The 12,588-nt window shown below is 43.1% G+C and overlaps 1 protein-coding gene and 1 pseudogene across 3 annotated transcripts in view; both read left to right on the top strand.

Moving 5' to 3' along the window:
* The first annotated feature begins 525 nt into the window (after window positions 1–525).
* LOC105487833 (phosphatidylinositol 4-kinase type 2 beta) overlaps window positions 526–12,588 on the top strand; it is a 34,642-nt gene continuing 22,579 nt past the window's right edge. The window contains exons 1-3 of one of the 3 annotated variants that reach the window (XM_071093782.1): window positions 526–961; window positions 8,423–8,577; window positions 11,189–11,389. In XM_071093782.1, coding sequence (XP_070949883.1) covers window positions 694–961; window positions 8,423–8,577; window positions 11,189–11,389 — 624 coding nt within the window. In that variant the 5' untranslated portion in view covers window positions 526–693. Of the gene's footprint in view, window positions 962–1,091; window positions 1,217–8,422; window positions 8,578–11,188; window positions 11,390–12,588 lie in introns of those variants that run through there. The other 2 variants (XM_071093781.1, XM_071093783.1) reach the window with 2 other exon arrangements.
* LOC112427762 (U2 spliceosomal RNA) lies at window positions 6,662–6,756 on the top strand (annotated as a pseudogene).

Here is a 12,588-nt window from a genome sequence, read left to right as displayed (position 1 = left end):
TAAGTAACTAGAAAAAGAAGAGGAAATCAAACTTCAAGTGAGGAATAAAGAGCAAAATAAGGCAATGGACTAGAAAACAGAAAATCAATGGAACCAAAACATGATATTCTGAAAAGATTTAAAAATTGATAAATTTCTACCTAGATTAGTAAGAAAAAAAAAAGAACATACAAACCCTCCTGGACGTCCAGTGGAGGAAAGAAATGTCGCACAATTAAATCTATTGTTATAGATTATGGTAAACTCTAAGAGAGAATTCTGTCGCGGAGGGGCCGATTTTGGTTGCAAGAGGGAACCTCTTTGGAAACTACTCAGCTTCCCGCCCTCCACTGGGAGTAAAGCGAGCTGTGCCCAGCTTCTCTCCGCACTCACGGAGGCAGGTGTCGGCCCCGCCCCACCTGCCCCCTCAAAAGCCCCGCCCTCTGTTCACTCCCACGCGCGCCGCCGCCGCCCGCCACGGCCCTTCTGCGCAGGCGCGGGGGAGGCGCCCGGCGGAGGCGCGAAATGGGGCGAGGCCGGCGGCGGGGCGGGGCAACCGCTGGGCGGGCGCCAAGCGGGCGCCAAGCGGGCCCGTGCGCTGGTGAGGTGGCGTCCGTTCCACCCGGTTGCTCCCGTTCCCCGCCATGCAGAGCCCAGTCTCGGGCACCTGGCTGCTGTAATCTGGTCTCAGCGCGGAGGGAGCAGAGGGAGTCCATGGAGGATCCCTCCGAGCCCGACCGGCTGGCGTCCGCGGACAGCGGGAGCCCGGAGGAGGAGGAGGATGGGGAGCGGGAGCCGCTGCTATCGCGGATCGCCTGGGCCCACCCGCGGAGAGGCGCCCCAGGCAGCGCCGTGAGGCTGCTGGACGCCGCCGGGGAGGAAGGCGCGGCCGGCGACGAGGAGCTGCCGCTCCCGCCCGGGAACGTGGGGGTCTCCCGGAGTTCGCCCGCCGACCTGGACCGGAGCCGCCCCGCGGTTTCAGGTGCGACCCGGCCCTGCCCCACTCCCCGCGCCCCTCCAGGCGGCTGCGCTTGTCGCCCGGCTCTGTCCTGTCTCCCGCGCGCGCTAGCCGAGGTGGACGGGCTTTCCCCGATCGCTGGGCAGCGGCTCCCAAGTTCGGACCGGGGCCAGCCGCAGACGCACCGCGTGCGCTTCGCCTGCTCGCTCTGTCTCCGGGAACTTGCTCTCCTAAGGCCAGTGGCTGTCATTAAACCGATTCTTTAGACCTCCCCGCAAAGTGAGTCTAAACTTCTAGAATCAGACACTGGGGAGAGGTTAACGCTGTAAAATGACGTCAGTCCTTGCTCAAGTTTGGACTTGACTTTGAATTAAGAACCTTGAACTCTCAGGAAAGTTCCTGGAGTGGTGAATTTGCGAAGTGGATGACAGGAGAGAGATGGACAACCAGAATATCCAGTTGCCACTGGGGCACGTTTTAAAACCTTTTTCCATTAAATGTTGTTATTGTGACGTTAGCCACAGGGGGCAAAAAGCAGTTGAAAGTCTGTTCCTGCCCTCTTACAGTTTAGTTTCTCTTTCTTGATTTACTTCTAATACGTAAGAAAACGAAACGAAAAACCTCTTTTCGCTATTAAGTGGACTGATACCCTCAGGTGAAACAGGGCAATTGAAACGATGTTGAACGTTAGTTAAATTTAGGTATGCTGTGCAGGCCTGGATATTTGTTAATAAAGTGAGATTTTTCTGGCGTGTTGAGTGGAGTTAGACTAATGTAATGGAAATAGCAGACTTGTAAGACTCTCAGCTAGAGGTGAGACAGATTTGTTTGTAAAAAGGCGATGGTAACACCTCCCTGCTGGTTGTGAGGATGGATTAAATGAGATGTTGTGCACCCCGTTGGTTTATTGCTTCACACATGACAGCTTAAAAGCCACAGAAAATGGAAGTTTCTTTAACACTGCTTAGTTTTTTTGGAGTTGTTAGATTTTAAATGTACTGTTAGTGGTACACTAATGTGTCCTCTACAGTTTAAAGAATTTTGGATAGAATCGGTCATTCAAGTTCTAGCTGGAAGTTACATTCAGGCATATTCTAGAGTAAATAAATCAGAGAAGCCCAAGGGGAGCCGTTTGTCTGATGGTTTAAGCTTTAACCAAAGTCTGCTCCCGTTATAATGTTTGCTGATGGATGCATTATCGTTTAACCAGATAACGTGAAGCTCGAACCAGATCACAAACGGGCCTGCATTCGCCTAGCTACATTGGCAATTTGGGCATATATTACTTAGAATTTAATCTGTAAAATAGCTAGCTAGCCTTTTTCCGCCCCTTACCTTGTGTAAGCTACCTTGTGTACCTGGATTTTTAAAAGAGCCTAAAGCCTTCAAAATGCACTTATTCTGTGAAAGTGAGGTATTTTATAAACAAACAGTATTAAGGCTAGAAAAAAATCAAAGCGAGAGGCCAACGAGATGGCAGTCCTGTAATCCCATCCCAGCCTTTTGGGAGATCTAGGCAGGAGAATAGCTTGGGGCTGGAAGTTCAAGACCCACCTGGGCAGCATAGTGAGATCCCTATCTCTATTAAAAATAAATCAACAAAAACAAAAAGTCAAAGTGAGGATATAGTGTTAGAATGCAAATGGATTCTTAGAATTCCTACCTTTTTTAAAGGTAGTATCTTACTTATATCACAGCTTACAATTTGCTAAGATCTTTTTTAAAAAGTATTTTATTCTCCACTGCACTCCAGCCTGGCTCTGTCTTGAGACAGAGCAAGACTCTGTCTCAAAACATAAATAAATAAATAAGTAAATAAATAAATAAAAATTTTTTATTCTCTGCCGGGTGCCACGGCTCGCGCCTGTAATCCCAGCACTTTGGAAGGCCTAGGTGGGTGGATCATTTGAGGTCAGGAGTTTGAGACCAGCCTGGCCAACATGGTGAAACCCCACCTCTACTAAAAATACAAAAATTAGCCAGGCATAGTGGCGGGCGCTTGTAATTCCAGCTACTCGGGAGGCTGAGGCAGGAGAATCGCTGCTGAATCTGAGAGGTGGAGGTTGCAGTGAGCAGAGATGGCTCCACTGCACTATAGCCTAGGCGACAGAGTGAGACTTTGTCTCAAAAAAAAAAAAAAAAAAAATATTCTCACAACAGCACAGCAAGTTAGTTGTTATTCACCCTTATTCTCGTTATGAGGATTCAGAATTAATAAACTGGTAATGACTGGTAGCTCGTAGGACTTCAGAGGTAAATGGTTTGCCTGAAGTCAGATACCCAGGAAGTGATAAATCACCCAGGAAGTGATAAAACAGAAAAAAGCCTAGTTCTTTTTTCATGTTCTGCCCTTTTTCCATTTTGCCGTGGGTCCACAAGTGTTATAAAATAATTGTGTCTCTGGTTATTTTGGAGGTTTTTACCTTTATTGGGACTTTAAAATAGTTTCTGTGAAAACTTTAAAAAAATTTTAAAGACTAAAATGTTCATGATTGAGTAATTTAACTCGATTTTTAAGTTTAGTTATTTTTTAAGTGACTCCATTAACTTCATTTGTCCTTTACCATCTGATTTCCATGAAACTACCTCACTAGTTCCAAGAAATTCTTGCCTTTAGATTAATATGAACATCATTTATGATGCTTAACTCTTGTTCATATAAGCAAGAGGTTTATGTACTTTAACCAGTGGAAGAATGTCATGTCTGTTATCTTTAACAAGGCATTTAACAAAATCTACAAACAGCATAAACCATAGTGTTGTTGGATCAGTGTCAAAGTGGAAGGATTAGTGCGTTCCTTGTTCTAGTTATTTTAATCAGTGAATTGGGTAGTAATGATAGCTAATGCCTACATAGCAGTTAATATGTGCTAGGGATACTTCTATATGCTTCATATATATTAATTCATAACCAACCCTGTGATGTGAGTACTGTTTTTTTTGGGGGGGGGGGCAGTGGGTGGCAGTGGGGGGACAGAGCTTCACTCTTGTCGCCCAGGCTGGAGTGTAATGGCATGATCTTGGCTCACTGCAACCTCTACTTCCCGGGTTCAAGTGATTCTCCTGCCTCACCCTCCCAAGTAGCTGGGATTATAGGCACGCGCCACCATGCCTGGCTAATTTTGTATTTTTAGTAGAAACGGGGTTTCACCATGTTGGTCAGGCTGGTCTTGAACTCCTGACCTCAGGTGATCCACCTGCCTTGGCCTCACAGAGCACTGAGATTATAGGTGTGAGCCACCATGCCTGGCCTTGTTCTCATTTTAAGAAAGTACAGAGAGAGGCTGGACATGGTAGCTTATGCCTGTAATCCCAACACTTTGGGAGGCCTCTTTGATGCACACCTGTAGTCCAAGCTACTCAGGAGACCGAGGCAGGAGGACTGCTTGAGCCCATGAGTTTCAGGTTACACTGAGTACAGTGGGCTATAATTCCACCACTGTACTCCAGCCTGGGTTACAGAACAAGACCCTGTCTCAAAAACAAAAACAACAACAACAAAAAGCACAAAGAAGTGAAGTGACTTCTCCAAGGTCCCAGTTAATACAAATCAGACGCACGTAGCTTCTGTTAGAGAGCCTAACAGTTAGAAAACAGTGTTGGAATTCACAAGGAGCTGCCAAAGTAAAAGAAAATGAATTTGTAAGTCATTTAATGATTCATGGTGGCTTATAAATACGTGAATAGAATAAGAAAATCATTTAAAAGGAAGAAAGATGAGAAGAAGATGGATCCTGGAATAAGAGTACACAAGATGCACCTCAGATGCTTAATGCAGGCAACCCATCAATTTAATTTTTAAGATTACTGATCAGCTAACTTGAGAGAAACACAATCACGAGGTCTATAAAGTTAAAATAAACTGGTTATTTGAACCAAAACAGAATGGACAAAGGATAGCCTGTCACAGTCTCTTGGTGAATGCTGTATGCTAAACAATATCTGTGATAAAAGTGATTAATTTTATAGAGGTAGTTCTTAAAACTTCCCTGAAGCCCATTTCAGCAGAAATAGTTTTTAACTATTGGTGCTATTTATATTGCCTCATCTAGGTTCAATATACTGATAATCTGGTTTAATTTAGAGGAAGGTTTTAGCAGAGTAGATGTTCCATGTGTTTTGACCATTTTCCATAAGTGAGCTTTTGAAAGACAGTGAGTGGCAGTGTGTTGGAGAGTATTTCTCAACCAGTGCATAAAATACATTGTTTTCCATCCATTGCAGACGTGCATCATTCATCAAATATTCTGAGTGCCTACTGGGTGCAGTGGAAATCAAGGCTTTGGGGAAACAATAGTGACCTGTATTAGATGGATGCCTGTTAACCTGCCCTATCGTCTCACAGCTTTATAGCCTAATGGAGGAAACAGTCAAAACAAACAGCCCTAACAGACTGTGTATATGTGCTTGGATGGGGAAAGCTGTGCATTGAGGCATGGAGCCATGCCCTAGATGTAGGGGCCAGGGAAGACTTAGAGAAAGTGGCATCCAATTCCAGACCTGAAGGGTGAATAGCGCCAAAAGCCCTGAGGCTGGGTTCAGTGCACCAAATTTGTGAACACCTCAAGTTTCCTTTTTTTTTTTTTTGAGACAGGGCCTTATTCTGACACTCAGGCTGAGTGCAGTGGCATGATCATGGCTCACTGCTGCTTTGAACTCCTGGGCACAAGTGATCCTCCCACCTTAGCCTCCTAAGTAGCTGGGACTACAGGTAAATGCCACTGTACCCAGCTAATTTTTCATTTTTTTACAGAGATAGGGTCTCACTATGTTGCCCAGGCTGGTCTTGAACTCCTGGACACAAGTGACCCTCCTGCCTCAGTCTCCCAACATGCTGGGATTACAGACGTGAGCCACTGCACCCGGCCAGTGAACATCTATTTTGTTCTAGAAAATATTCTGGTTAGTGGGTAAGATATGGTAAAGATGGGCAGGTTTAGGTTTATAGTTCTAATCCTCAAGAGAGAGTTCATTTTGATTTATTTGTTTGAGATGGAAACTCGATAAGTTACTTACATACTTCATACATACTTACTTCATACATACTTCAACTGTGCTAAATAAAAAAGGTTATACAATGAGTTCTCTTATTTTTATTCTCCACTTTTAGTCTCTGCATTTTAAAGGACCAGTAATAACCCTTAGGTGTGGTCAGGGCAAGGTCATTCAGCAAGTGTTTATTAAGTGCTTATTATGTTCCAGGAACATAATAAGTTCTGTAAGTTCTGGGGATACAGCGGTGAAATAAATCCTTGTTTTGAAGTTTCTCTTGTCTTGGAGTTCCCTGGTTTCTTGGAGCACCCAAAATAAATACGTAGTAGATTAGATGGTAAGTGCTAAATAGAAAAGTAAAGTGGAGGTTAGAGATTAGATAAGGGTCTTGGGGGTCATAATGACTTGGAGTTATTGTGAGATGGGAAATAAATGGGCTGGTTGGTCCAAAAGAGTGACATGATGTATGTTTTAAGAGCCATAAAAAAGAACGAGATCATGTCCTTTGCAAGGACATGAATGGAGCAGGAGGCTATTATCCTCAGCGAACTAACACAGGAACAGAAAACCAAACACCACATGTTCTCACTAATAAATGAGAGCTAAATGATGAGAACACACGGACACATAGAGGGGAACAACATATACCAGGGCCTTTCGGAAGGTGGAGGGTAGGAGGAGGGAGAGAGTCAGGACCAGTAACTAATGGGTACTAAGCTTAATACCCGGGTGATCGCTTCTCAGTCTTTTGGCTAAGATCAAGTGTAGCATCTCTTCTTACCAGTTTAATATCTGGGTGATGAAATAATCTGTACAACAAACCCTCAAGATAGAAGTTTACTTATGTAACCTGCACTTGTACCCCTGAACTTAAAAGTTACAAAGAAAAAGGATTCCTAGCTCCTCTGTTAGGTATAGAGAGGGCATGGGTGAGAGAGGGAGACCAGTTAGGAGGCTCTTAGAATAATCGAGGTGAGAGCCAATGGTAACCTGAATCATGTGGAAGGAATGGAGATGGCAAGAGGTGGTTGGATTTTGGGTATTTATTTAAGGTAGAGTCAATACAACTTGCTGATTGGATGTAGAGGGTAAGAGTGTGAGATCATGGATGATTATAAGGTTTTTGGCCTAAGCAACTGGAAGATTTTGAGGTGCCAGCAACTGCAATATGGGAAACGTAGGGATGAAGCCTTTGGGAGGTGTGGCAAAGGTGAAGAATGAAGTTTTGGGTGGTAAAGTTTGAGATGTCTATTAAGCATCCAAGTGGAGATGTTGAATACAGTAGTCGAGTTTAGGGCAGAAGTCCAGACTTGAATTAGAAATTTGGGAGTCATCAGTGTTGGTAACGAAGAGAAGAGGACCATGAATGGAACCTGGGCCATTCCAAAGTTAAGTAGTGGGTAGATAAATGCTGGGGGCTGGTCGTGGTATTTTGTGATTGCTGCTTATTAATGAAATAGGAAGCTAGATCCTCTCCTGAGAGACAGGATGGAAGAGGAGGTGTTGGGAATTTGAGGAGAGGAATTGGCTTGTGTGCATTTCTTCAATTCCGCTGCCCTGGTGCAGGCATGGAGTTGGTAGACAGTTGGGTTTTACCAGGACTGGGAGTTTTGCAGGTGACCATGATGAGGGGAGGAAGAAAGAATGATTCTGTGAAGACCCAGCATAATTTAAGCTGGCCAAGGAGGCGGGAAGCAAGGACTTGAAGGGAGAGAATTCCAGTGACGTGGGGGAGCAGTCCTTCATAGGTTCTAGTAGGGCAGAAGAATATTTGGACTTGGAGTGCCAGAGGGACTGAACTGGGAAGACAGGAGGTGCTTGACATTGAAAGTGTGGTGAGGTTGCAGTTACTGGTATTGACAAGATCTGAGGTATGATTGGGGAACTAGAGGATGAAGTAGGATGGAGGATAAATCATTGCAGGACAGAAGTTCAAGTAAATAAGTATTAGTATTATTTTAACGAACAGTGAACTTCCTCCCATGTTATTATTTTTATTTATTTATTTATTTATTTTTTAGACAGCGTCTCACTCTTGTTGCCCAGGCTGGAGTGCAGTAGCTCAGTCTCTGCTCACTGCAACCTCCACCTCCCAGATTCAAGGGATTCTCCTGCCTCAGCCTTCCGAGTAGCTGGAATTACAGGCGCCCACCACCACACTGGCTAATTTTTTGTATTTTTAGTAGACACGGGGTTTTGCCACGTTGGCCAGTCTGGTCTTGAACTCCTGACCTCAAGTGATCCACTCGCCTCAGCCTCCCAAAGTGCTGGGATTACAGGCGTGAGCCACTGTGCCTGCCCCAGCCCCCATGTTATTTGGAAATTGAAGAGAAGTGGGTGTTGTTAGGCAGTGGAGAGGAAGGAGGATCGGAGCAGTCTATACAAATCTTGATTACATTTTTCTGTACCTTATGTCCTGATACCAGCAAGCCAATCCATATTGCAGGTCCATATCATGAGCATTCTCATAGCTGGTATTTCTTCTTAATGCAGTAACTACTGGTACTTCAGAGATGAATGCATTCTTGGATGACCCAGAATTTGCAGATATTATACTGAGAGCAGAGCAAGCAATAGAAGTTGGAATTTTTCCAGAAAGGATCTCTCAAGGTTCAAGTGGAAGTTACTTTGTGAAGGATCCTAAGAGGGTGAGAATTTCACAGACCTATTATATGTAATAGAAACTTTGGTAAATACTAATTTAAATATGAAATCATTGTGAGTTTCTAAAGATATTTTCCTGTTAAGTCTGATTGTAACCTCTTTTCCAAAATAAAGGTCAGTTTTTGTTTGTTTTTTGAGATGGGGTCCCCCTCTCTCACCCAGACTGGAGTGCAGTGGTGCAATCATAACCTCACTGTAACCTTGACCTCCTGGGCTCAGGCAATCCTCCCATCTCAGCCTCCCGAGTAGGTGGGACCACAGGAGTATGCCACCACACTGGGCTAATTTTTGTAATTATTTGTAGAGACAGGGGTCTCCCTATATTGTCCTGGCTGGTCTTGCACTTCTAGGCTTAAGCAAACCTCAGCTTTGGCTCCCGAAATGTTGAGATTACAGGTGTGAGCCACTGTGCCCGGCCTCAATTTTTTGCTTTTACTAAAGCACTCTGGTGTTTACAAACAGAGCTAATCATTTCAAGTCACAGTTTGCTATTTTGTTATTTTATACTTGGTTTCAAGCATTTATTGAATACCCACATTCCGCTGTAGCCTTATTGAGTATATATATTCACAAGTCCTTATCTTATGGAAGTCTGTAACCTTATTAGCCAAACACAGTGGAAGTTTAAACCTTCAAAACTTGTTTAATGTCATTTCCAAAGTACTTGATTTTTTTCAAAGGTAGTGAATACCTTTTCTGGCATTTACCAGGGGAAGGAGGCTCAGCAATCTGAAGTTTGAAAGTACTGGAATGTGAAAGTGAAATGAACCACAGGATGATTCTAGACCGGAAAAGAGAAGTTGATGTGGCACTTTGCTCCACTTAGTCTAGAATTTTTCAAAAATACATTTTTTTTTTTTCTAAAAGCTTTCTGAATGATGCATAATGAGCAGTTCTTTTCTCTGGGGGAATAACATTTATAATTTCACCCCCAACTTTTTTTGCAGATTGAAGTTATATTTTAAAAATGATTTTAAAGCATAAACCCTTTTTGAGATTAAAATGTATTTGTAGGTACTGTCAATCTCTCAATCTTTATTCTAAGCTTGATTTCTTAATTTGATCTTGCTGACTTTTTTACTAGTGACTCAGACTGTATTGCATTATATTTATTGTGTTATAAAGCAATTATATACTTATAATAAGACTTGTTCTTGTCTAAGGATAATTAAGCTTCTAAATTGAATATGAATATATTGTATCAAACGATAAGAGTATGGAGACTTTTAGACATTCGTGAGCAAAAAAAGATTTTTTAATAGGAGAGAGTTTATTTTATTTAATTAATCAATTTATTTATTAAGATGGATTCTCACTCTGTTGCCCAGGCTGGAGTGCAGTGGTGCAATCTCAGCTCACTGCAATCTCCACCTCCCTGGTTCAAGTGATTATCCTGCCTCAGCCTCCTGAGTAGCTGGGATTACAGGCGCACGCCACCATGCCCAGCTAATTTTTGTATTTTTAGTAGAGATGGGATTTCCCCATGTTGGCCGGCTTGTCTCCTGACCTCAAGTGATCTGCTCACCTCCCAAAGTGCTGGTATTACAGGTGTGAACCACCGGGCCTGGCCAAGAGTTTACTTTAAGTTGGTTCCTGAAAAAATAACTGGAAAAGAATTAAGGTAGGAGAATCTGACAGCATGGATGTGTACTGTATCTTATCATCTTTGTATTTTAGAGGTGGTTTTTGTCATTGGATTCGTTAATTTAACACATACTTGGATGTCTACTGTGCATCAGGTACTGTTCTGAGTACTGGAAATGCAGCCCTAACAAACCAAGTCCCTGCTTATTACAATGTACTTTAATGTGGGGAAAGTAAACAGCAAACATGTAATGTGGATATGTAATAGATATTGAATAATAACATTGTTTGACCTAGAATGGTGATTTTCAAACATTTAAAAATCAGTGAAACACTTTTTCTTTTTCTTTTTTCTTTTTTTTTTTTTTTGTGACAGAGTCTCGCTCTTTCACCCAGGTTGGAGTGCAGTGGCACAATCACAGCTCACTGCAAGCTCCGCCTCCCGGGTTCACGCCATTCTTCTGCCTCAGCTTCCTGAGTAGCTGGGACTACAGCTACAGGTGCCCGCCACCACGCCCGGCTAATTTCTTGTATTTTTAGTAGAGACGGGGTTACACAGTGTTAGCCAGGATGGTCTCGATCTCCTGACCTTGTGATCCGCCTGCCTTGGCCTCCCAAAGTGCTGGCATTACAGGTGTGCGCCACTACACCTGGCCCAGTGAAACTCTTTCTTAACTTGGAAATCCAGCAATATAAAACAGGTGAAATTAGAGTTAATCTGGTCAAGGGGCATGGGGTCTTAGAGCCTTGCTTTCACCTTCCCAGGGTTTGTCAGAACACAGTTTGAAAACTACTGGTCTTGATTTTAGATTGTTGAATGAGAATGAATACGAAAATGTGATTTGAACTAAATATATTAATATTTGAGGTTTATAAATCCTCTTAATAGTTTGAGGATTTGTGCCTGTATCTTTGGTGGGAAGCAGTAGAAAACAATTTATTAGAATGCATTTTATGGATGATTATCTATATATATAAAAAGTCTAATAAGATTTTTACTTTTTGCTATAGAAAATTATTGGTGTGTTTAAACCCAAATCAGAAGAGCCTTATGGTCAACTCAATCCAAAATGGACCAAATATGTCCATAAGGTCTGCTGCCCTTGCTGCTTTGGCCGAGGCTGCCTGATTCCTAATCAGGGGTACCTTTCCGAAGCGGGTGCCTATTTTGTGGACAACAAGCTTCATCTGGGCATCGTACCTAAAACAAAGGTAAGCCAGACTTTATTTTTAACCATGGACTTTTAATTTACAACCTGCTTATATCTGAATATTTCAGTATTTATTCCTAATGATAGAACCTAAAGTGGAGCCCCTTTTTTGGTAGTACTCCAAGAGTCATTAGTGACTGGTAACTAGTAAATTGATTCTAGTGTAGATCCACAAAGTATTTAAGGGAATGTGTCTTGTCCCTGTGAGATCCGACAATGCTAACAAAAAGAGGATAAAGACCTAGCATTCAGAAGGCAGGAAAATATCAGGGGATCCAGAGATCCTATTGAAGGCAGAGATAGCCAATGTGCTTGAAGACTACTATTGTTGTCCTTTCAGCCTTTATACAAAATTTTTTTCTTTTCTTTTCTTTTTTTTTTTTTAAGAGACAGAGTGTTGCTGTGTTGCCCAGACTAGCCTTAAATTTCTGTGCTCACGCAGTCCTCTTGCCTCAGCCTTCTGAGTAGCTGGGACTACTGGCACACTAGCATGTGCCTGGCATCTACATCTTTTCTCTTTATCATGGCTCACTGCAGCCTTGTCCTGCTGGGCTCAGGTGATCCTCCCACCTCAGCCTCCTGAGTAGCTGGGACTGCAGGCACATACCATCATGTGCCTGGCACCCGCATCCTTTCTTTTCTTTTCTTTTTTTGGAGATAGGGTCTCGTGCCAGGCTAGAGTGTAGTGATGCAATCATGGCTCACTGCAGCCTTGTCCTGCTGGGCTCAAGTGATCCTCCCACCTCCGCCTCCTGAGTAGCTGGTAATACAGGCATGCACCACCACACCCAGCCAGTTTTTGTATTTTTAGTAGAGATGAAATTTCTCCATGTTGCCCAGGCTGGTCTCAAACTCCTGAGCTCAAGCAGTCTACCTGCCACAGACCTCCAAAGTGCTGGGATTACAGGCGTGAGCCACTGCACCCAGCTAACCTGGCGTCCTTTCTAAATTTTTACTTGAAGCCTTCTTTCTTAAAATGTTTATTCCTAAGTCTACATTTTAATGCTGTTACTTTCACCACTGGCAAATTTTAGGCCTCTGAAAGGCTTTTATACCGCTCTCAGAAGGAAATATGTGCCATTCATTTAACAAGGCTTTGCAAAATTCCCTGGCTTTTCTGTTTTAGATTTTCTAGGGCCTTTATTACAGGGTTACACTTTGCTAATTTTCATCATTAGAGTGAATTTCATGGTGTATATG

Source organism: Macaca nemestrina, chromosome 3 (assembly GCF_043159975.1).
Source record: "Macaca nemestrina isolate mMacNem1 chromosome 3, mMacNem.hap1, whole genome shotgun sequence".
NCBI classification, from domain to species: Eukaryota; Metazoa; Chordata; class Mammalia; order Primates; family Cercopithecidae; genus Macaca; species Macaca nemestrina.
This window is presented reverse-complemented; position numbering and strand designations above follow the sequence as displayed.